At 41.8% G+C, this 25,880-nt stretch overlaps 2 protein-coding genes across 5 annotated transcripts; one reads left to right on the top strand and one right to left on the bottom strand.

Annotated features, from left to right (window-relative positions):
* Positions 1–1,641: 1,641 nt before the first annotated feature.
* Positions 1,642–6,681, bottom strand: LOC122761339. 4 transcript variants are annotated; one of them, XM_044016550.1, is made up of 10 exons: positions 6,304–6,681; positions 4,911–5,565; positions 4,069–4,394; positions 3,881–3,965; positions 3,555–3,689; positions 3,322–3,398; positions 3,116–3,227; positions 2,634–2,877; positions 2,378–2,534; positions 1,642–2,272 (listed from the first exon to the last, which is right to left on the bottom strand). In XM_044016550.1, the coding sequence occupies exons 2-10, from the start codon at positions 5,563–5,565 to the stop codon at positions 1,955–1,957; spliced, it is 2,109 nt and encodes a 702-aa protein (XP_043872485.1). In that variant the 5' UTR covers positions 6,304–6,681; the 3' UTR covers positions 1,642–1,954. The 4 variants fall into 4 exon arrangements, with proteins under 4 accessions (XP_043872485.1, XP_043872483.1, XP_043872487.1 ...); XM_044016548.1 differs by having other exon boundaries at positions 3,322–3,479; XM_044016552.1 differs by lacking the exon at positions 4,911–5,565 and having other exon boundaries at positions 3,322–3,479; positions 4,069–4,166.
* Positions 6,682–6,742: 61 nt separating this feature from the next.
* Positions 6,743–13,300, top strand: LOC122761340 (RNA polymerase-associated protein LEO1-like). Its single transcript, XM_044016553.1, has 14 exons — positions 6,743–6,837; positions 7,542–7,699; positions 8,248–8,657; positions 8,794–9,002; positions 9,140–9,244; positions 9,348–9,442; positions 9,612–9,760; positions 9,959–10,043; positions 10,330–10,424; positions 10,538–10,672; positions 11,698–11,833; positions 12,284–12,476; positions 12,596–12,693; positions 13,057–13,300. Exons 1-14 carry the CDS (start codon positions 6,780–6,782, stop codon positions 13,180–13,182), a joined length of 2,052 nt encoding a protein of 683 aa, XP_043872488.1. The 5' UTR covers positions 6,743–6,779; the 3' UTR covers positions 13,183–13,300.
* Positions 13,301–25,880: the final 12,580 nt, after the last annotated feature.

Raw genomic sequence — 25,880 nt, forward strand, 5'->3', positions numbered from 1 at the left:
CTCTGACTGAACCCAAGCAAGGGCGGCAACACAGGAAGAGAGCCGCGGCGCATTACGTGAGCGACGGCTGGACGAGCCAATAGACAGCGAGCATGCAAGGCCCGCCCTCTTTATCCGGGAGAGCCAATGAAGTGATAGAGAGGGAAGGCGAGCATGAAATAAAATATCTACTTTTATTGTCAAATTCAGATGTCTTTAATAGGGGGTTCGCGACCCCTAGGGGGTCCGCGGGGGTACTGCGGGGGGCTGCCACATTTTTGGCTGATTGGAGACATCTTCTTATATTTTTTAATATATATATATGTATACATATATATATTTACATATATATACATATATATTTATTTATTTTTTCCGCACAAATTTGAAGGTCTTTTAATACATATTAACAAGAACATATGGCTTGATGATTTACTGTCCCAGTACATTTTTCACGTAAAAACTAATTATTTTAATAGCTCAGTACTGTATGTACAATAACAAGCAGTCATTGGTATCAGTTAACAAGGTATGTTTAAAGATGGTAGTGGCACAGTAAAACACATCTGACCAATAAATCTGTGCCAATGCACGTTGTCATTCACTCTCCACGGTGATATTATGTAAATATCTTAGTTATAGTGTTTTTTTTATATTTTCTTACATTTTTATATACCTATTTTATCGATTCAACTTTTACTATTGTGAATCTACAGGATCTCTTTTAATATCCTTATTGTGTTGGGTTTTTTCTTTCTTAACTCTGCTGTAACAGGAGAGTTGTGAACTATAAAAAATGGATACATAAAAGTAAATTGACACATTTTTAAACAAACTGCACAAACTAAATTAGTTGGTCGGTTGTCGTGTTGTTGTTTTTTCTAACAGCAGTTGGCATCTCTAATATTGTATCACTGCCTTTCTCTGGATTTAATCATCCATTAAGTGGAGTGGAGTTGAGCGGAGTGCAATAAAACAAATCCTAATAATTAGAATCACCATATCTCTCGCTCCATCTTAATCTAATTTCACTATATACAAAAAACATTTGTCTTTAGTTAAGCCCGTACTTTACCTTTGACTGTTAAGATCAAGCAGAGCTTATCTTCTTTGACAACACGGTACAACACAGTAGTGGAGCTAGAATTTCACGTTCCCCTGAGTCCTCCCCTCCCACATCAGTCAATATGAGCTGTGTAACAAGATGCCTTACACGTAGCACAGAAGTCTTGAGAGGAGAGGGGTGGGTGATGAAATAGATATCAGTAACCCAATGCAGCAATAAGAATAATAGTAATCAAGTAATGGGGGTACAAATTTCAATTTAGATTTGATTCGTGCACGTTAACACTAAAGGTGGCATCAAGCTAACAGCTGTTATTCACTTGAATTTATCCGGTCGGAACAATGGCCTTTCTGCAAGTTTGAGTGCGTGGGTTTTCTCCACACACACACACAATTTGCCTATTATGCAAATTGGATACTCTAATTGACCACAGGTGTGAGAGTGGATGGTTGTTTATCTATGTTTATGTGGCCCTGTGATGGACTGACGACCTGTCCAGGGACGTACAGCGCCTTTCACCCTATGTCAGTCGGGATTGGCAACAGCGACCCCCACATGACCCTCATGTTACCTTAAGTTCCTAAAGTTACAAAAAAGATGGATGGACATTTATTTCAGAATGACAGGTGATTCTTACATTCTAACATTTACACTATCTATTCATGTTATGCACGACGTAGAAAAGGAACTTGGCTTGCGACTGGAAGGTTGCCAGCTGCCAGGGCTGAAAAAGATCATATTCCATTTGACTTGTATTGTCTTGTCATAAAGGATAAAATAGAATTTAGATTTGGACCAAATGTGTCACCAGTCTGAACTCATGTACCATGTCAAATGCTGCCTTTACTGTGGCAAACACCGCCACCATGTGGCTGTTACATGTCAGGGATCTCAAGTTTTGAAGTCAGTTCAGAGTGAGATTTCGTCGGGAAGGGCAGGGGTAGGTGAGGGGTGTCGGTGGTGTGTGTTGTAGGCGTTGGTGGCAGATTTTGAGGCCTTCAGGATGGGGGTAGGGGGCTCCCACTTGAAGCAATGTGGTTCCGGGCCTGCCATTTTAACTGCGATGATTGAAGAGAGAGTGCCGTCAAGGGCCAAGCTGTCTCTGGTCTTGGTCTCGTTTAACCCGACCATGGAGAAAACCCTCTCTGCATCGGCGCTGGAGTGAGGGAGCACCAAAACTAGTTCTGCAATCTTGGATAGCCTGGCAAACTGGCTCAGACCAGTGACCTTTGAAAAAAAAAAAGAGCAGAGGGCCTCAATTACTTGAACGTTTTGCTTTCAATACATTAGTTAATTAAATGTGTATGTCTCGTGGTGCCAAATATTTCTTACCTTGTTTTTGGTTGAGGACATTCTCCCCCAAAACTCCTCCACATCAAAGGTGGACGGATCTTGGGGCATGGGGATATCCATGAGTTGATACTCAAGGAACTCCTCGCTCACCTTATTGTGTTCCCGCGGCCCATGGAACGGAAGTAGTTCATGAAATCTGAAAAAGAGCATAATGTTTAGAGAACTGATTAAGACAGAGTGGGCCGCCATCATCATCATCACGGACTTAATCTGCTCAATATGTTGAAACCCTTGCCTGTCTACAAAGTATAGGGCATCTTCCACGCCACATTCAGCCCTCTGCTGCACATCAACAAATTTTGCATGCTGAAGAAGGGCCTCCTTCAGGGGGAGTTTGTTGATCGCGTACTCCACAGCCCTGACCAGGAATGCCAGTGATGCCTGCTGGAATTGTTGAACCTCCTGAGGTGTGAGGTCTCCAGCCTCAAGGAGCCTGTTGAGGGTAGCTCTGGTGGTAAAGCCAACATCCAGCTTTTCTCCTACCAGAGGGAGAAAAGAGAGAGAGCGAAAGAATCAAATACAGGTAGTTTGAATAATATCTGTGGGTTTCCTTACAGCAATCAGGAACGACCACAATTGCTAACTTGAATACCCATTTTATGCATTTTCCATCACATCAGTGATACAACGCAACTCATAACAATCTTCACAAACAGTGTATTTGTGGTCAGTGAACATACAGGTGTATCTCCTTTTGTGAGACTTGAAAAGCATTACCCGGCAGTTGGTTCAGTGGGTCCTTGTAGTGGATGTCATGGACTTGTCGGCTCTGTAGTAGTGCTGCTGGCTTCATGAACCTCGCACACAACTCCAAGATGAACGTTGTCATCTACAAAATTGTATTTCATATAAGATTTGAAAAAAGAATATAACAGCTAAGAAAAAAAGAGCAAACCAGATAGCCCCCAACCCTTCCATTTTACCTCTCCATGGAGCTGGAATATGGAGGATTTTTCTCTCTGGAAGAGGAGGTTCAGTGGCGAGAACACTGGCAGTGTGGCTTGGAAGAAGAGGAGGTAGATTTCAGTCAAAGGGTTGGAAAATGCATCCACCAGCCTTCTAAACCTTGGTTGTTTCTCATCTGTAAATAAAAAAAGGTACATATTTTGTCTTCTATAACAATCTTGTACTCGTGTCAATGAAATATGTAACCTACCGAAAGACTTGAAATAGCTGGTGAGTGGCCCATACTGCTGCAGAATGCGTGTAACACAGGTTTCCAGGCTTAACCATTGCTCTGAAATGTGCGGCAGCGTTTCCATGTATTCGCTTCCATGGAAGTCACAAAATTCTGGAAGAAAAAAAAAAAAAATTATATATATATATACATATATATATATATATATATATATATATATATATATATATATATATATATACATATAATATATATATATATATATATATATATATATATAACATAAATAACAAACCAATTAAAATGTTCTGCACTATAACACTAGACATGGTTGAATCACAAACCTGCTGAGTAGCCTTTACTGTTGGTGCTTCCCTTAAACCAGTATCCAACATCCACAGCCAGATCTTCTGGATCAAATCCAGATATCTGCAATACATGACATGAACGCAAAGATTTATTACACCACCATACAACAAACTTTTTTACTTGGCATTAGGCTTAACAGGAAAGCATACATGTTTAAACTTACTTCCAAAAACCGCTGTCCAGCCTGTCTGGCAGTGTTGTGAATGATATGGCAGGGGCATCCATGTAAGTAAATGCTGTTATTTTCCTTCAGCATTCTGCCTGAAATGGAATTTTTGGCACCTGTATTTACAGGTGCATTGTCAATTGACAGACCAACACAATTTCTCCAAGGTATGTTATTTTCCCGCAAGACGTCGTTGATTTTTTTATATATAACTTCAGCTGTGCCAGAGCTTCGTCCACTGGTGGTACACATATCCAGAAATCTGTGGACAACTTTGGTGGTGTCAAATATCCTTACAGTGATGGGATTCATCTTCTCAAGTCCTGCAACAACCACAATAATAGTAATATAATAACTTTTTTTATATATTAATAAAACAGTTTGACAAACAAAGCAGAAGCAGGACACTCAGGAACAATTATGACAATGTGAAGTACCCTCATGTCAGACAGAAACAGATCATGTTAAAAAGGATGATAAGCAAACAAATGGAAATAGAAATAATTACTTAATTAAAATTAATAAGAGCAATAAAAAGATGTCGTCTAAGAACAGAATAGAAACAGATATGAAATGTAAGACCAATGAGTAATTACATACGTAGAGTAAAATACAGAAAAAACTAGGAAGATTAAATAAATAAAGAAATGATAAATTAAAAAGATAAATATTAAAAAGTAAAAAAGGAGACACCATCACAAAAAAATCTATAAAAGTGGGTTTTAAGACCGCATAACTAAACCTACACATTCTACAGAAATTGTGTGAGTGTGAATGACGTGTGCATGTAGAAATGGAAAAAAACCCAAAAACATATAAAGTAGCTGTCAAAGTCATACCTGTATCATTTGAGCCATCTGTGACAAGTGTGAAGGGATTCTTCCTCATCTTTGTCACCAACCCATTTCTAATACGTGGTGCCACTGCTTTGTTGATGATGCACGCTGTCTTGGTGCTGGCACTCTTGACGTTCGGAGCCGTGGGGGAGTCTTTAAAACATTCCTTGTACAACAGACTGATATGGTCCGCAACTGCAAATGGCACATTGTGCTGCACCATTGCAACGGCCACCTTCACCTCAGAAGCTGGTGGAGTAAAAAATTGTGCAACACTGCCGGCCGAGTTAAGAGCCTGTTCTTTGGCCCGATGTCGCTTACTTTCGATGTGCCTGCTTACGTCCCTCACGCCTTGATGGACACAGGAGTTCTCTTGTCTGCAGACAGAGCACCAGTAGTAGGAGCTGGTGGTACCTAATGTAATGAATGGCCATTTGATTGACCATTCATTCTTAAAAGAACACCTGTAAGTGGCCGCTCCAGACAATCCTCTCTTTCTTCCTGTTTCCCGTGAGTCTTCTTCTAACTCCACCACTATCTCCTCCACTGCCTCCTCCACAGTCTCCTCCTCTGACCTGGCAACCTTTTTAGGAGGCTGACCCTTGAGAGGGAAGCATGAAATAGTGCTCTTTTGCTTCTTCTTCTTCTTCCCTGACATCTTTGAAACAATTAAATGCAATGATTAAATGTATGCATGGCCAGGATATCAAATCTAAAAATTAAATATTACAACTAAAAGTAGCCTCCTGACTAAAATGGACTATGCAACGATAAAACTGTATTGCAACAGCACTACAAAAGGTTCATTCAAAAAGAAAAGAAACAACAAAAACAGATGATGGGAATATGATTACAATAGTGTAAGGACAATAAATGATAAAAGGATAAGCCACTCCCCTTCCTGTATATTTTTCAAGTTATTTCGTTTTAAATGTTAAGGGTGATAATGTCCACTAATTGTTCGGTATAGCAGTGTAGCTCACACAATAGTAGCCGTGCTCCAGTTTCTGTGATGAGGAGCACAGAGAGGTGTGGTTCCTCATTTTGGCCACAAGGTGGAGTTTCCGCTAAATTGAGCCCTGCTCAGGAGTAAACAAAGCAAGCACCTGCACCGTAGTGCTAAGCGCAGTGTTGGGCAGTAGTGGCGTAAGTAGTGCAGCATTACTAGTTTCACTACATTCCTCAGTAACGTGGTCGTAACGCTGCTGTTTTCTACATCAAATAGTAGTAAAGTAACAGTAGTAAAGTAGTGAAGCTACTTAAGTGGTCAATGTGAGCTTACTCAAACATTATTACCTGGACACAATATTCCCCACAAAATCAGCTGTCGTTATTTTTGTGATCAAAGTAGTAATTTCGTTCAGGAAATACCAAATCAAATGATGTGATGACTTACTGTACTGTAGGCTACTGCATCGTCTTCTTTGGAAAGTTGTAGGGATCACGTAAATTTTACCCGGATACAAAAATGCTATTTTTTGATTGGCTGGTGCGTGGCAAGCTTCTTCTGAACTCTGAACTTGATAGTTGCCGGTGCCAGATTCCCATTGCCAGACATGTCGTCAATTCTTATCGTACTACGGCCCTCAGTACGTCACTTCCGGCACCACAGCCCTCCGAAAAATCCTCAAACACAGTTAAAAAATAGCGGTGCAGCTTGGTGGGCGTTGTCCTAGTAATTTTCTCTGCGTGAGAAATACAAGGTATGAGTGTGCGAACTGGTTGAAATGCGTGTGTCTCACGCCCAAATGCGTGAGACTTGAGAGCTTGAGAGCCTCGGCTCGGTCTTGACCCCGGAAATAAAACCTTTCTTCTAAGCCCGGTATTGACTTTTGTTTCCGGTCGGTCACGTTGTGCTGTTGCTGCTCAGAAATGGCGGATATGGATGAATTGTTCGGCAGTGACGGAGACAGCGACAATGAGCAGCGAGGTAAACAACCTTTTAATTTCAGCCGCCCTCAATGTGTTTTATTAGAGAGCCAGGGATTTGTTGCTTCGTTATTCGGAGCAGGGAGTAATTTTTAGGAAGAAAAGGCGCTGCTTGTAAAGTACCTGGACGATGTGTCGTATTTTCTCATACGTTATCCTTCATGGAAAACAGTAATAACTAGTAGGATTTTGTTAACGGAATCACAGTCCTCGTGAAGCGGTGAATTTAATTTGCTTACATATAAATGATCAATCTTTCAACGACTAAGTTCTATTTTAGCTGAGAATATTCACCCCGCTGTTTACGTGTAAATCTGTTCAGTGTTGAGCGATATCATTAACTAGAATGCGTTTACCAAATATGTTGTTAATTTTACACTTTATTAGGAACAGCCCTCAACTTGCTCTAAACTGTACCCGTACTAGTGCTCAGTTTTGATTGACCGTGTCAGACAGGGTTATTAATACTTTATACTTGTGTTTGTGTTGTCACATATGCATATTAGAATTTCCTGTCATGATTATTCTGGCTAAAAATAATTGTGATTCACAATATTATTGCAAAAATTTAAAATAATGTGTCTTGAAATTGTATTTTTCTATTGCTTGGTTAACATAAACAGGCAGTACTTATCCATATTATCACCCACTGTGATCTGATTAACTATGCATGACCAGAAAATAAACTGCTTTCTTGTGTTACAGAGTCTGGCTCCGGGTCTGGTTCTGACTCAGAGCAGGAGCGGCATCAGTCTGCCAGCAATGCCTCGGGCAGTGGCAGTGACAGCGAGCGTGGACGAGGAGATGATGATGATGACGACGAAGAGGAAGGCCAGGAGGCAGGAAAATCTAGCATGAATAAGGTGTGGACCTCCTGTTTTAAGCACAAACTGCACAATGGCCAGCCTCACACTTCAGTTTATAAATCACATCAAATTATTGCATTTAACTCGAACTTCCAAATGACTTCCAAATGGTAATAGTGTTGGAAAAACAAGAAGTTTTTCACAGCAGTAAAACTGTTTTTTAATTACACTTAGTCCCCACATTACACATATGACCAGTTTTAAATTTTATTACAGAATAGTGTAAGTAGCTCCGTCCACGCTGTATTGACTTGAACTGACTCTGCTTGGAGTTGCCTTCATAATACATATTGGCATCAAAACCAAACTCCTAGGAACTCTCTTTTAAATAATTTGCCTTTAATGTCTTTGACTTTGTTCTACGCCCACTGTTTCCCATCCAAAGAGCACTTTGGATGTCCACTATTGTGTACTGCAGTAGTGCTTGTGCACCCAAAGTCTGGAAATCGATTGATTGAAAGTTGGCTTGTTTTGCGACCACTCACGTGTCATGATAGGGACCTATGCTTCTGCTCAAGTTACTCACCTTTCTTTTTGCCCCATAGGAACTTTTTGGAGATGACAGTGAGGATGAACAGCATAGTCAGCACAGTCAGCATAGTCGGCACAGTCAGCACAGTCAACGCAGTCAACACAGCGCCAGTGACAACCTGTCAGAGCGCTCAGGGAATCAATCGGATGCCAGCATCCAGTCAGACCAGGGGGACAACGATCACTCAGACGCAGAGCAGCACAGCGGCTCGGAGCGTGGCCACCGAGATGATGATGAAGATGACGAGGACAGGGGCCACCGCTCAGATGGAGGAAGCCCAGCTGAAGGAAGCCCAGCTGAAGGAAGCCCGGCTGGAGGAAGCCCAGCTGAAGGGAGCCTGGCTGGAGGAAGCCCAGCTGGCAGTGGTATGTCTGGAGCAGGTAGCCCTCGCTCTGAGAGGGGCAGCGTGCGTTCAGACCGAAGGTACAACATCACAACTCTGGATACAACTCACTGTTTTACTGAGATAAAACCTCATATAAACACACTTATTATCCTTTAAGAGGACAAGACATATTCTTCTATGTATGTTTATCCCAGTGTGTTTGGTTTAAACCAGTGTCCACAGTGGTCCTGGGACTCCACAGTCGGGACCGCCTACTCCTCACAGTGATGGAGAAGCTTCAGGCAGGGAGAACCAGTCAGATGACGAGAAGTGGGAAGGAGGTGCCAAAAGTGACCAGTCAGAGGATGAAGATGAGAAACGTCATTACTCCGATGAAGAAAGAGAGAACTCTGACGATGAGGGGCCGAGGAACAGGAAGTCAGGTACGTCCAGTGTTAGTTAACATTAGAGGAAGTATTGTAAATGAACTGGTACTGGTTCTCTTTCCTTTAGTGTATTATGTGTATGTATCTTTATTTTATTTATACCTTGCTGTCCCTGGTCCCATCTTATTTTCCAGAGTCTCCAAAGGGCAGTGATAGTGAAGATGAGTTCATCAGACAGAAAACAAAACCTAAAGCCACCTCTGATTCTGATTCAGACAGTGATGTTGGCACAAAGAAAGGTAAGAAACAAATAGATATTTGAACTACAAACGTAACCTTGTTGGTTCATCACCGTATGTGCATTTCAAATATAAATCGTCACTCTCCGGTAATGTTCCACAGTAAAGAAAACTGCAGCAGACGACCTGTTTGGAGAAGCTGATGACATCTCATCAGATAGCGATGCAGAGAAGCCTCTGACTCCGGGACAGCCCCTGGTATTTGTCTGACCTTTGACTCTGTCACTCTTCTAATCTGCTCATTAATACTCTCTTAATTGTGCCAGAGTCTCTCATTAAGCCTCTCTGAGCTGATCCATATTATCATCATGGGTCACTGAATCAAACAGACGTTCTGAACTGTTCCTTTTGTTCTTCTTCTGTCCAGGACACTGAGGATGGCATGGAGGGAGAGCAGGCAGAAGAGGAGCCTGCACCTGAAACACGTATCGAAGTAGAAATCCCAAAAGTCAGCACAGACCTGGGATCTGACCTTTATTTTGTCAAGCTGCCCAACTTCCTGTCTGTGGAGCCCAGGTCAGAACAATGGCGCTGTCATTAAATACAATGACAAAGACACACTTTGCTCGATGAGGTTGTAAATCCATGTAAAATCAAAGGAGGAAAATAAAATCACCCAAAAATGAACTAGGAAAAGTGACGGATATTGAAGATCATAAAAGCTACATTTAAAAGGTACATTTATCTTGATTCTCATTAAATCTACCTTTTCAGACCCTTTGATCCTCAGTACTATGAGGATGAATTTGAGGATGAAGAAATGCTGGATGAAGAGGGACGGACCAGGCTCAAACTGAAGGTATGAAGATCATGTGACTAAGTTTGTCATTTTCTTCTTTTAAATCAAATATAGTATCCTTAAGTAAGGGTTTTATTGCTTTAAAATACATTTTTGTTCAGTTTTGTTGCCTTAGAATCAGCATTTTATAAGGGCCTTGCTTTACAGAGGCAATTGACTTCATTAGGCAAACCAGCCAGAGCACGATTTTCACGTTTTAAAACAAAAGTTTACTACGGAACTTAAGAAGGATAACACATTTTGATAGTTTTTTTGTGTGACCAGACTTTTTCCTTTTCTCCCTCAGGTGGAGAATACTATTCGTTGGAGGGTCAAGAAAGACGAGGAGGGAATTGAAACACGAGAGAGCAACGCTCGCATTGTTAAATGGTCTGACGGCAGGTGTGTGTGCGCGTGCGTTATGTCAACTTAGTGGAATGCGGTCGTTAGCGTAATGTGAACAGGATGTGCTGCGAACGTTCCATGCTGTTAAAATGTCCCCTTGTTGTCCACAGCATGTCCCTCCACCTGGGGAATGAAGTTTTTGATGTTTACAAAGCTCCTCTCCAGGGAGACCACAACCACCTGTTCATCCGACAGGGCACTGGACTGCAGGGACAGGCTGTGTTCAAAACCAAGTTGACCTTCAGGTAATGGAGTCACATGTCATTGTTGTGTTGCTAAGATTCAGACTAGAGTCTTGTGTAGAGACCCAGGCTTTTGTCTGAGACTTGCGCTGTCATTTTCTTCTCCGTTTGGGTGCTTCAAAAACTCCAGGTTAATGTGGACGTCAGGCTTACGTGGAGCAGGATTTATGCATTTTTAAACAAAATTGGACAAGTATGGATGTAGCCTAGGACTAGTCTGCCTCTGTCTTGCACTCTCACAGCTGCATCTGCACTAGATTAGCCCCTCACTGCCTCCAATACCTCACAACAATCACACCCTTCATTCTAGCTCCGTCCAGAAACGTGGTTCACTCTCTTAAATCTGTAGTACACCTCGTACAAGCTGCCCAGGTTTCTCCCACTTAGAGCAGTATAAACCTCTTAGTGCCACCAAAGTCCACCTGGATGTTCTGTCTTCTCAGAGAACATGGGACCAGTAGGACACCGGCCAAAGCTGCTTTAATGCACAATAGCCCTACTCGCTCCCAGACAGAACATTACTATTTGATTTACATCAGAATTGCCAACTGTGCAGTGGATTGTTTTCGGATTACGGCTGAAGCTGATCAGGGTTAAAAAAAAAAAAAAGGTTAGGACATATTGAATCACTTCTTTTCTTTTTTTGAATAAAGGTTCTTTGTGCAGTTTCACTTACTGAGTAAAGATCTTTACAGTAGATGGAGATAAAAATGTAGTTTTAGTTTCCCTGTCGTTGCTGGTGGATGAACGTGTTTCAGTTTCCCAAAACTGAAAAGAGATTTTAGAAAATAAGATAACACAATGTTCTGATGCATAGATTTTGAATACAAGATAATGTCTGACACACAATTATGTCCTTTGTGATGACTGTTGATCATTAGGTTAGGGTTAGAGGTCTTTTCATTCAGTGGTAACCTGGATTTAAAATTTTATGCCACGCTCAACGATTAATCGTTGCAAGTTTTTCCTGCAAACACAGTTTGCGCCTTTATTCTGACATTAGAGGTGTGTTCCCTCTTTGTTTCTAGGCCCCACTCCACAGACAGCGCCACCCACAGGAAGATGACCCTGTCTCTGGCCGACCGTTGCTCAAAGACACAGAAGATCAGGATCCTCCCGATGGCTGGACGAGATCCAGAGTCACATCGCAATGAAATGATCAAGGTAACACACTAACACACAACTAACACTTGTGTTGGTCTTTCCCGGCCTCCATCCTGGTCCAAGAATGCTTTTGTTAACAATGGCACCACAAAAAAGAGTCCACTTACATAAAGACATATCCTGATGCACTTATATAACAAGGTCACACAGTGGTCAGTGGAATGGAAAGAGTGTCAGCAGATTGGGCTGTGTGTGTGTCTACAGTTAATCTAACTAAAGTCTGTCCATTGCATCATTTCCAGTTTGACCTACAGCAGTGTGACTGTGTAGTAACACTAAAAAAATCAGTAAAATCAATTAAATTAATTTTGAATTAAAGGTCTTCAGGGTTAGAACGGTACGGTTACATTTTTTGTCAGTGTAACAAAAATGATTTTAAATCAGCCGCTAGAAACAAACGTGTCAAACTCAAACGAGGGGCTTAATCCGCACTCGTGTTACTCTTTGCAGAAAGAGGAGGAGCGGCTGCGAGCATCCATCCGCAGAGAGTCCCAGCAGAGGAGGATGAGGGAGAAGCAGCACCAGAGAGGCCTGAGCAGCAGCTACCTGGAGCCCGACCGCTATGACGATGAGGAGGAGGGTGAGGAGGCCATCAGCCTGGCAGCCATCAAGAGCAAATACAAGGGAGGAAGTGGCCTGAGAGGTGAGGATGAACACTAAAACTTCCCTTTTTATGAATATAAATTCTGTCTCGCAAGTTTTTTTCTGAAGTCACTTGAGATCTAATGAGCGCAACCCCTCCATTTCCAATCCCTAATCCAGAGGAACGAGCGAGGATCTACTCGTCAGACAGCGACGAGGGCTCCGATGATGACAAAGCTCAGAGGTTAATGAAAGCCAAGAAGCTGGACAGTGATGAGGTAGGTGCAAATCTGACCGAAATGACAACATGAAATGATGATATGAGAGTTGTAATGCATTTGATTTACATAAACAAGAGAAAAGTTGTTGCACTATCCACCTAAGCAGACAGGGGGCAGTGTGAGGCAGAACACTGGAGGTAAAAAACACTCCATTTTTACCCTCATGAGAAATGAACAGGACTGGAAATACTGGAAACACTTAAATTACAGTGTCAGCAAAACATGTTCTGACCCCCCAAAAATGAATGCACCAACTAAATTTTCTCCCGTGACAAACTGTGAGTACAAACGAGGTGAAGGTACAGAACGTCTGCTGCGACGCCGACTCATCACTCTTGTCTCCTGCTCTGCTCTCCACAGGAAGGTGAAGGGTCGGGAAAGAGAAAGGCAGAAGACGATGACGACGAGGCGGCCACCAAGAAGGCCAGGAAATATGTTATCAGTGATGAGGAAGATGAAGAAGAGGGGGAGGAAGAGGATGAATAAATCACGTTTCTTTTTTTTTTATCAGTGGTCAGCCCACATGGCATATAAACAGCCATATTTTGTTATGTATATTTCTTTTCTTAAAACCTGTGTGTGTGTGTGGGTGAGTGAGTGAGTGTTTGTCTGATTGTGTGTGTGTGTTGTGTACAGCAGAGGTGAGAAAATAAAGAATTTTTTTTTCTTATGTAACCAAACTTTCCCAAGGCCTCTGTCTTTTTTTTTAATAGGGTGATTCACGCACATGAATTACACTGATGTGAGGTTACGAAACTAAAACACAGTTTACCCCTGTTTCCAAACAAGAAGGAGGTCAATTAGATAAATTAAGCTTAAATTAGGTACAAAAAACACACAAAACAGTTTGCCATTTGCTTTCCAGCGGATGCTGGATGAAAGAAATGAGCTGGTGAGAAAAGAGTGAGTACAAATCTTTGGTTTGCTGCTGAAAGAGCTGACTGAACTCACCTGACAGGAGGTACAAGAGATTAGGTAGGTGATCTCCTGTAATTATGCACAACACAATCATCGTCATTGTACCACATCATAAATACTTGGGCACAATTACCGAGAGCAAACCGACATGGAATGTGAGCAACACAAAAGAGCTGCAGAGGCTCAGCTGCATCTTAGGTTTTTTTTTAAATGTAGATCGCAGCATGTTTTAGAGATGTTTCGCTGCAACTGTGGGTTGCTTCTTCATCTTTTTCCTGACTGATTGGACTATTCACTATACTGCCCCCCCCACAATTTCCGGGGGTATTGCTCTGTTTTGTCTGCCATCATAAGCTCCCCTTCTCAGCTGCTGTTCTTCTGCGCCACGTTCCAGGTTGTTCCTAAATCCTGAACTCCAATTTCCAAGTCGGAAACTCAGTTCCAGTATTTTACCGATAATAGCACTTCTGTTCCGATGTAACTGGAATGTTCCAGTGTCTCATTTTGTCAGGCTAACATGTTTACATGTATTTTAATTGTCTAATTTTAGTAGGACTAACACGATATGTTTTTTTTTCTAATGTCATGTAAACTGAGTGTTTACAAAAACAAATTGGTAGCAAGGTCTCAGTAGCAAGGTAACCGGTAAACAAACGACGGAGCACTATTTAAATTTAACTCACCAGAGCACAACAGAGCCACTGAACCCACTTTGGTACAAGTATGCACTTCTAAATTCAAGGCACAGGTCCAGGATTCTCTGGACGCAGACTAAACAAAGCGTTACATCATTTGTCCCACGGAGCTGGTGTCAGCTGCTTCAAAAGCATATACTGTGCATTTAACACTGTGCACTTTATTGTGCTCGTCACTGACTTTCCTTAATTAAACCATGCTGTGCTTTTATGATGTATTTCTAATGCGTTTTTTTATACCAATGTTTTTTTTTTATAATGTGGGGATTTTCAAGCTGTTATTTGAAGGTGGGCTATTGCTTTTTGAAGGTACTGCATTACGTTGCTTTAAATTCCATTGTGAGATGCAAATTGCTCTCAAATAGACACACACACACGTATATACAGTATATATATGCATATATATATACTGTATATATGTACATACATACATATATATATAGTATACCTGTTATTAGTGAACACGTTCACCAGGCTCTTCTGCCTCTGACTAATTTGAATGTCAACATTTACTTTGGCAAAGTCAATCAAACAAAAGTCCGTAAAGTAGAGATGCACAAAAACTACCCAGAGACAAAAAAGGGAACTGTCACAAAAACATAAATGTTACTTAATCTAGTAGTTTGAACACTGAATATCGTTCATGTGGTGTTTTCACGGTTGTGTAATTCAGTCTAATCCTGCTTCAAACCCGGCGTCCAATAGTGTCATGCAAAGCAAACACGAGGATATGCTTTTGAAATCTGAGGATCCACAAAAAGCGCTTCCTACGTCAGTGCTCCAGTTGTTAGAAAGCAGCCCAGGTTACCGACCCACACACACACACACACGCAGAGAAGCATTCAACTGGGTTCTCATGGACAGATAACAAATCCGACCTCTCCCCCAGACCTTTCCAGACAAAACTGGCTGTAGCCACCTCAAATACAAGACTGGTAAAAAAAAAAATTAAAAAACTTTCACAAAATGGCAGCATTCTCTCTCCTGACAACAGTCGCCCTCTGTCACACAAACACACACAAACACACAAACACACAATGCTCTGATGTGACAGGCTACAGCTCTGTGTTCCAGCATAGTAGTGTTTTAATAAAGAGTTGTTAGAGCCCAGTTTTATTGAAAATGAAAGGGAATATGAGTCCAAAATATGAGTCAAAACATTGGAAAACATGCACGGCCGCCGACTGAAAGTAGGAGCTGTACTTCTACACGGTTCACTTAGACCAGGGGTGTCAAACATACGGCCCAGGGGCCAGATCCGGCCCGCCAGAGGGTCCAATCCGGCCCACAGGATGAATTTGTTAAAATTTCACACTACGATTACAATCTAAACCTAATGTCAAATACAATATTTTTTCTCTTCCAGATACCTGTGACTAAATGTTTGTGCCATTTTAGATCCAGTGTGATTTGTAAATAGTACATTTAGGCACGATATTGTTGTTATATTTCTCAAGAAATGTCATGTTTTGTAAAAATATCCTTCATTAAATGGAAAACAAAGGAGAAAAAAAGCAAGGAGTTCTTGTTGTTCATAAGTTATTATGCTATTATTTTACTATTTTTACTGGTCCGGCCCACTTGAGATAAAATTGTGCTGTATGTGGCCCCTGAACAAAAATGAGTTTGACACCCCTGACTTAGACTGTTTATCTGATGTATACTGTACTGGTACATCAGATAAACACAGTTCACTTATTATAGTTCAATTACTTTTTTCCAATATTGTTTATATTCTAAACTTTCTGTTATTTCCTTCTCTTTTTTTTAAACCCGTAGTGTTTTTCCATGACTACATGCCTTGGTAAATTGCCGTGGGAATAATACACAGCTCCTTATATGGACATCCTGGTTGTGTGTGTGTGCTGATGGGTCACATCTTCAGGCTTTACAACATGCATCTTTTTTCGTCTTCTTGTATATTTGTCTTCTTAAAGGAAATACACACATACTGTATATTGCACATATATTCTTAACTGTATATATGGTTTAACACAGTAATGGAAAAAATGCTCTGTGTTCTACGGGTTAATATGGTTTTCTTGGTATATCATATGTTAATTTAAATGTTCTGTTCTTTGTTGGAGTCGCTGGAACAGAAGCAATTTCCCTCCTGGGGATAAATAAAGTATTTCTTATTATTTCTGATCCGGATTCTGATATAAGCCGTTTTGTAAATGCAAGTGACACAAACTAAAGCAAGCTATTGTGCTTTTGTCATTTTGTTTGTTTTCATTCCGAATATCTTGAAGAATACAACAACATAATTCATCCATCCATCTTCTACCGCTTTATCCTCCACATGAGTGTGGCACTGGACAGATTGAGAGAGACAAACAACCATCTAATCTCACTCTCAATCTAGAGTGTGCGATTTACCTAATCCCCATATTGCATGTTTTTGGACTGTGGGAGGAAACCGGAGAACCCGGAGAAAAGCCACGCACACACGGGGAGAACATGCAAACTCCATGCAGAAAGGACCTGGTTCCGACCGTGTCACAAACCTGGATCTTCTTGCTGCAAAGGCAAGAGCGCTAACCACTACACCACCCGTGTAGAATCATATTTGTAAAAAAAGTCCTGCTACAGCGTTGGCTTGTGTACCCGCGACAGCTGTAACAAACAATACCATTTCCCAACCATAGGGGGAACTCAAGAGCAAACCCTACTGTGTGTTACTTTAATATTTAAGTTGTGGCTGCACCATTGTTGTCAGAGAAGCCAGGATTTTTTTATTTAAAACACGATTTCTTGATCCCTGATGACATTTCATGACTTAATATCACACATTTCTTACGCGCAGCACCTTAAATAACGAAGCTGCTCCGTCAGAAGGAGATTATGCAACTGAAGCGCTGGCGTTTGAGAACAAGTCACTCCAAGAAGAAGAGCTCATGTGTGCAGGAGCTTGTGCACGCATGTAAACGTGGAGGCCACAGGAGACCGCGTCTCCACCTCCTCCTCAGTCGTGCACATGCTAAGCTATAAATAGTGCATACTATGAATGTTTTAAGGCTGCTACATGTGAATGCCATGTGCTGTGTGGAAGGCGTCGTGTGCTGCGTTATCTCAGACTGCAGTGGGTTATGTAAACCCAATTCCACACCGCGAGGGAAGAGAAGGGAAGGGAAGGGGAGGACGAGGGGGGGGGAGGCACTGCTACACACACACACAGTCAGCACTGACTGAAGGGGGATGAGACAGGGGGAGGGCTGCAGCATTTCAATTTTTTTTTCTTTTCTTTTTGCCTCATCCTGCCTCATCTTTGTCTCTGTATCACCTCCTCGTTGTTTCTTCCCACCAACGAGCCTCAACCTGAGCCTGGACTGACTGACAAATGTCACATGACTGCGCAGACGGAGCCCCCGGGGCCACTGAGCATCTTAGTCTGGTCAGGAGGGGCCCGTCAAGTGGAAAAGAAAGTGTCCAACTCTTTGGGGAAAAAGCAAAATGATATAACACTTCTCCGTCATGTAATCACAGTAGCAATATGTGTGATGATATTTCACAGAATTCCAAAATAAAAGTGTTTGTTTTGATATTGGACAATATATACTGTCGTTTACAATAAAGAAAACAATCTGAATACTTGATTTAAAGAGAAACTGAATTAAAAGATGCAAAATAGTGACCATTTGACCTTTTCACTGGGGACTATGGTGTTGTTTTCTTCTTTTTCTAGTTTATTCCTAGATTATTTATAACGTCACAGGTCCCGGGTGTTCCCCGCTAATTTTTTTTACCCCAAATGGGGCTGAAGTGACCTTTTCTGGACGTGTTGACGCTGCAGCAAACATTCCGATACTGCATTTGATGACTTATAAATCTATTTCACTGAACACAGGTCAAATGGAACTTGATTCTGGGAGTTTGAGTCACTGACTGTGGGCCTCTCGCCGCAGGAAGAAAAAAATAAATCACTGTTGTAAATCAACATTTCTGTGGGTGTTTACAGTGTTGTATAAGGAAAGATGTGACGTGGGGTGACACCATGGGGTGTATTTGTTGGGTGGATGGTGAGTTAATATCTAAGAATTTATGTCAGATTGATTTTAGACATTTTTAGAGAACAGTAACCACATTCTAATACAATAATATAGTCATTGTTTTGCCTCTTTAAGGTTAAAAATGTTGCACAGTGTTGCTTTAACCTAAATATAAAGGCCTAAATATAATCTATGTGTTGTTTAAATGTAAATTGTGGTTATAAAGTAGTTCATACACTTATACAGCCTTCAGCTTGCACATCCATTACTATTATTACTGTTATTCATGGCATATGTCTTCTCCAGTGTTTGTCTTTTTTTGAAGATGTGGATTATGGCCTGAGGAGGAAATTATAAGACTTTGCTTGTGATCCAGACTCCGATCCCTTGTTGACGGTTCGTGCTCTCTGAAGTGCATTCTTCACTAATTATAATTACTTCAGCCAAGCAGGCGATGTTTTTGTCTGTCCGTCCATCTGTTTGTGAGCAGCACAACTGGAAAAAGGTACAGGACGGATTTTGATTAAAAAAAAAAAGCTCCACGTGTCGACACTCGCTGGCCACTTTATTAGGTACACGAGACACCCATCTGCTTCAGGGTTCAAGGAGAGGTGTGGTCAGAGACGGTGCTTGTAACAAGTGATTATTTGAGTTATCAAACCTGATCATTCACCTCTGACCTCTGACTGTATCTGAGTGTAACGAAGGTCAGAGGTTGTTCCCCCTTTGAACCATTCTCTGTGAACATCCTTTTCCTCCTCCCGCAGCTTTGTTTTGACCATGTCTACAGGTGTATATTCAAATGAGATATTTGCGTTAACTAGCAGTTGAACAGGTGTACCTAATAAAGTGGTCAGTGAGTGTAGGTAACAATCCGTGGTGTCACAGAGGGGCTGAGACACTGGTCGCTGCTCTGCTGATCAGTGTCTCAGTGTCAGTTTTATTGGTGCAGGTGTTTGTTGAAGTGAACCCTGATGTGTTTTCATTAGTCCCGTTTGACCTGAGCGTGGTGGTTTTTTTTTCTAATTCAGAAACTGCATGTGAACACCTGTTTTGATCGGAGACTCATGGTAATTATACAGCTATTGGGCACGTCCTGTTCTGTCTTGCTTTCTCTTCCAGGACTCATTATCGTAAATAACGTCTTGTCATTCTTAACTCATCTTCTAGTTTCGGAGATTATTGCGTTCATTTAATTGTCTGTCTGCAGACATTCTCAATGTCTGTCTCCACTTTTTTATCTTTATCTTTTTATATTTTTCACTCTCTAACAGGGGGTCGCAAACTCAAATGAGCCTGGGGGCCAGTGAGTGTCTAATCTGGCCAGGAGGAGGCCGGTCATTCCAAACCAATTGTTCGCTAAGCTCGAAATTATATCAAGATAATTGTCATGACCAAGAAAGCTGGTTGTGTTTAGTTGTTGTCTTGTGATTCCGGTTTTATTTTGAAATCTCTCTCTCCTCTCCTTTCAGGTAACTTGCCCCTTCCCCTTGTGTTTTCCTGCCAGTCTGATTGTCTGCCCCGCCCTGTTCCCCATTACCTTGTGTGTATATTATGGTCTGTGTCTGCCTTTGGCTGTTGCCAGTTCAGCTTGTCTTGTGAACCAGAGAACCAGTGTAACTCCCGTGCCTCTGTCTTGTCAAGAATTTGTACTTTTGTCTGCTACTTTGTCAAGCCCTAGTTTTTGTTTCTTACGTTTTCCCTCGACTTTTTCCCTCAAAAGAGTGATTTTGTTTGTTAGTTTTAGATCTGTTTTTTTGTTTGTAGTTTTCCCGCCTTAAGCGTGTTTTTTTTTGTTGCACTTTGAAATTAAAAGTTTATTTTTCACTTTTCTCCCGAGTCGTGCAATTGGGTCCATGTCCTTGTCCCGGTGTGACAATATAATATTCAGTAATGATATTCATGCTGATATTTTTAATTAATAAAAAAAAAGTGTTTGTTTTGATTATGGAATGATATGTAGTTCAATAAAAAAAACACATTCATAATGTAAAATAAATCTATTTACAACAAAGTTACAAAGGTGTAACTTACACATTATAACTTGGTATGGCGGGCCACATGAAATTTATTTGGGGACCACATATGGGCCTCGGGGCGCGAGTTTGAGACCTCTGCTCTGGAACAATATTTTCTGCTTTTTCTGTGGACTAAACCACATGGTGTTTAAGTGTTTAAATTAAACCTTTATTCCCTGCAGACCTTCCTTTCTTTTGTTACTTGTCTTTCTTCTTAACTTTGAGGGGGGAAAAAGGGGGCGGGGAAATATTTAAAGTAAGGTTGAATTTGATCCATTGTGTCATTTGTTCATATAATTTTCTGTCCAATAACAAGTCAAGGCAAGGTAATCTAAACTTCTAGGACGATTCTTCGCAGCGACATAAAGAGAAACCCTGAGAAAATGTTGGAATAAATCAATAAAGTTATTATAAAAAAACAACCGAGGCACAGGCGCGATTTAAAAACATAAAAGCAGTAGAAAGTTAAATCTTTACAGACATTTAAACTAAGTTGAGAAGTACCAAATGATGAAATGTGAGGAGAGTCTCACTTTGTGTACTCGGACTCGGTGTTTCGTGGCTCGGTGACCTTTTCTCCTGCCTCAGTGTGTCCCTGCCCCCCCCCGCTGATGCTGTTATAAGAGTCTAATAAATAAAATAGAAACACAATACAAGCCTCGCCACAGGATCCTCACTCTCTCACACATGACACTGACCCAGAGACTCTGCAGCGAGCTGGAACATTTTCCCCTTACACACAGGCAGGTGTGCATTATTCACACACACACACGCACACACACGCACAGAAAGAGAAAACCATGAGTGTAATGCGTCAGTATCTTTTCTGACCTTAACAATTTGGGTCAGCCTGTTCTCCAGAAAGAACACGGATTAATCTATAAACAACAGGTTACCTTCAGCTGATCTGCACACAGATTATTACTGATTTATTTGAGGAAAAACAGCAAAAAAAAAAACAGCAACAACAACCTACAAATAAACACGGTGACCCTCAGTCAAAATGATTTTGACAATATTTCACACAAAGCAACAAAAAAACTAAGCAAATTGTGCACTTAAGTTCTCTTATTTAACCCTCACGAGCTTCAACATCACCTGCAGTAAAAAAACTGATGCTTAAAAGTGAATTGGTATTAACGACAGCCAAATAATGTCACGTTTAAAGGTCCACTGTGTCACATTTACAGATTATGATTTACTATCCTTAAGTGTGTTTGTATGGGTGTATAGTTGCTTAAAAATAAAAGATATTTAGGTTTTTGTAGACTTTTTTTTAGATACTTTAGGGCAAGGGCCTTGCTATATGGAGGCCACCACGTTTACACGGCCGCACAAATGATATATAATAAACCGGCCAGAGTTTAGTTTGGTTTTTGTATTCTAACACAAATAAAGAGAAAGAGTATGGTATGTGAAGGCCACCGTAGTTCCCTGTTGTGCTTCACTATGATACAGTTCTAGCACGGCTCGGCTTGAACCTGCTCTGTTTCGTTTTTTTTATTAGTGATAGTACCTGGTGTGTTTTTTGGTACCTGCTCTGTCGAGGTAAAATGTGACGTTGTCCGTCTGCCGGCCACTGATTGGTCAGAGAGTGTCGTCACTGGAAGAGTCATGAGTGCGACGTCCGACGCAGGAATCAAACCGAACGATGCCGATCCTGTGGATCAGAAGAAAAAGACTTAAAAATCCCCGAAAACATGTGTTAATCTCCAACATTTAGCAAAGGAAATGTCTAAAATCTCAATATTTAACAGAGGAGTCTGGTGCATGAGATGTCACTCGTTCTTAGACGCTGGACTTAATAATACGTCACTGTCGACTTTCCTAATGGACTGGATTAATACTGTCGCCTTTCCACCTCAGTGGCTGATAAATGGTTAACAGAGTGGACAGTTCCTGACGTGTAAACAGCTTCACATAGGGGACATCATGGGACAACAAGGTTTGGCATTATAAAAATGGGTCAACACCATGTTGGAAATACTCAGGTTATGAGTTACAACAGGGTGTGAGTTCTAAATGTAAACCAAAGCAATTCATTGTATGTTGTTTTTAGCCTGTTATTGACTGCAGCTACGAGGCTGGTCTGAGAGTAATGTCAGAGCCTATGATAAATACAGACCATAACATGGGAACACAGTTGCTCTACTGCTGCGTTTGTTCTGCGGCTGATCAACAGGTCAGCGAGGATTTGGGTTCGGAAAGAAAAAGGGAAGACGGGGAGGTTTGGAGCAGAGGACGGGATGAAGGTGCTGAGGGTCAGGTCCCATCTCTCTGGCCTGCGAAATTTCACAGCCCAGCGCGACTCACAGCAGCGTATACAGTACACTCTGCTCCTGACCTTCAGTTACATAACAAACCTGACACCACAAACAACGTCTACTCTCTTGCTAGGGTGCAGAAATATGTGTCATTCTCTCTTGGAACAAGTGTGCCTAATAAAGTGGTGCTTGATGTCAGAGAAGCAGGATTCTACAGTCATGAAATAACACGTTTGAAGTTTACTGGTGGAGGCAGCTGTGGATTAACAACTCCTATGTTCTGTAGCTCTAATTTGCAGATTTTCACGGCGGACTTTGGTGCAGGGGAGTGAGTAGGTTACAGTTTCCTGTCAGAAAAGGCTGTCACTTGCAGACTTACACTGAATGGACAAAAGCAACTTGTTCAGTATTGAATTCAGGTGTTTCAGTCAGGCTTTGGGTTCTAGACCCCTAGACAGTCTTTACCACACCGAGACCTTTTGGACAATGCTATGCTTCCAACTTTGTGTCAACAGTTTGAGGGAAGGTCCTTGATAAAGACATGGTTTGTCTTTGAGTTTGATGTGGAAGAACTTGACTGAGCCCTGACCTTAACTCCATCCAGCACCTTTGAGACGAAATGGAGCAGAGATTGCGAACCTGACACAAATTCCCCTCGAAACACTTGAAAACCTTGAGGAAAGTCTTCCAAGAAGTGTGTTATAGCTGCAAAAGGGGGGCCCAACTCCATATTAAAGTCCTGTATATGTTACAGGCCCTGTTGGTGTCATGTTCAGGAGTCCAAATTGTTTTTGTACATCCATTCATCCATTATCTACTGCTTTATCCTACACCCGAGGCTCACGGGCGGGTACTGGGCCAATCTCAGCTGACATAGGGCGACAGGCGGGGTTTGCCAGTCCATCGCAGGGCCACACGCAGAGACAAACAACCATTCACACCTATGGTCAATTTAGAGTGACCAATTTACACTAATCCCCATATTGCATATTGTTTTTGGACTGTGGGAGGAAACCGCAACCCGGGTCTTCTTGCTGCAAAGGCAAGAGTGCTAACCACTACACCAGTTCTGCTCCTAGTCAGGTCTTTGGAAGTCTGTAGTGATGTCACTGTTAATGATGTGTCAGCACAGCCACATTTCAGAAAAGATCTTGCGCGGTCCTATTCTCAAAGTAACAGCGTAACATTTACTTCCAGCTAATTACCCGTCCCTTTACTCTGCCCTCATCCCTCCCTCCCTCTCAGTCTCAGTCTGCCACAGCAGTGCACAATCAGCTGCACAGTCATTTTCCGTACAAGACATCCTCTGCTTACTCTGGGATTTTTTCCTCTGTGAACACAACAGGCTCTGCTCCCCCCTCTCAATGTAAATGTTTCGTAAACAGTAATCTCGCTGCTGCTGCTGCTGCTGCTGCTGCTGCTGTTGTTGTTGTTGTTGTTGCCTTACACTGCAGGTTACGCAACAGTCAATACTGTAGGAAAGAGCAGCGCGCAGCAGCTTTGGTCGCGTACAGTACATCAGGAATGTACAGAAAAGTGTCTCACTGCAAATGTGAATTAGCCCTCGAGGCCTGAAGGAGCTCAGCGTGTGCCCTTTCATCACTCCCCGCTCACTCCCTCCGTCCTCCACGGTTTATGGGTTGTTGGGTTTTTTTCCCCCCCTTTCACCCATCACTCTGATTATCCCTGTTTGAACAGAGACACAGATTGGCAGGGGAGAGCAGAGCTCTCGCACGTGTGTGCCAAAAGAGACTCATCCGCTCGTCCGTCCGTCCCCTTTTCCGTGACCGCAAGTCATTATCACCATGGATACTTCCACAAATAGAGCATCATTTGAATGAGAACATTAAAGAAAAGCGACACGAACACACACACACAAACACAGGTCTGCACAGCGTAAAAACAAAGCATTACATCCTCATCTTGACCATAACCACAACTCATAAATGAGGTTCTACCTCATTAGGACCATGTTATGGTCTCCACAAATACAAAGCCCACACACACGCACACATGATAATCACACCTGCACTTCAGGGGACAGTGGGTGGCCTCGCTCGGCGCCCCCTTGACATTCTTGGTCTGACCCACTTTCTGTCTCCATCACAGAGACATCGACACAGACTGAAGAGTCAAAATGGGTCAACACTGAGGGAGACGTTGTGTTGTCTCACTTTATGGTCATTTTACCATTTATTTTCACATGCAATTTAAAAATAAACAGTAATCACTGGTTTAAAGCTAATTTGCAGCCGCCTCACACAGTTCCGTAATCCAATCCTAAAAAGCTAGTGTGGGGCCAGGAAATAGGCAGCAAAAATGAGTGTGAATCAATTTCCCAAACCACAGGTGGAAATGAGAGGCAATTAACAACATGACCCCTATTAAGGAATGGTTCTGCAGGTGGTAGATCATAGACCAATTTCCCTCTCCTCATCCATTCTGGCCTGTGCCTAGTTGAAATGAGTAGGGGAAAAACTATACCTTGCACGACGCGCTGACTGTAAATAAAATCACTGCTCCAAAATACTGCATTTGTAGGTTTATTTGCGGTTAAAAAAAAACAAACAATTCAGTACACAGCGATGTCTTAATGCGTCGTCTAAGCGGTCAGCAAAAACCCGCCATGTTAACAGTTGCCTTTACTACTCATATCTCCGTATGTGATCACTGACAAATGCAGGAGCCATTGCTCATTTTTATTTGCGCGATTTTCCGCCCGGCAACCACCAGGGGGTTGTGTTTCATCTCACCTGTCATTTTACATTTACATAAGCAGACATCGGAGGGAAATAAATAAATCGCTGATATCCTTTCAGACACTGAGGAAGACGCAGCATGTGGAGGATAAAGCGGTAGAAAATGGATGGATTTGATTGGCTCAAGCTTGGAAACTTGTGCCGTACGCGCTTTAAGCCCGATCGACGCTTCCGCTGTATTCATCTGCTAAAAAAACAAAAAGAAAGTGGGTTTTTTTTTTTCAATGCTTACAAAACAAGTTCAAACCAGTATTTCAGTGCAAAAAGAAAAGTTTTTTTTGTTAAGAAAAAAAAAACAAGCAAGGTCCATAGTAAAGTAAATATGAAGTATTTAAGTCGACGCCTCCACCGTGTATGTGTGACTCCTGCAGAATGTCGACAATGGACACAAAGACTCGTTCTACTTTTGTTTATACGCATTCTTTTACTCCACATTATCTCCACAAAAGACACAAAGAGCTGTAGTCGCTGCTGGATGTTCTGTAACGGCAGGAACAACCTCTGGTCAAGTTTTAATCAGTTAAGAGGATTGATCTGCGAG

This window comes from Solea senegalensis, unplaced genomic scaffold (assembly GCF_019176455.1).
Source record: "Solea senegalensis isolate Sse05_10M unplaced genomic scaffold, IFAPA_SoseM_1 scf7180000014592, whole genome shotgun sequence".
In the NCBI taxonomy this organism is placed as follows: Eukaryota; Metazoa; Chordata; class Actinopteri; order Pleuronectiformes; family Soleidae; genus Solea; species Solea senegalensis.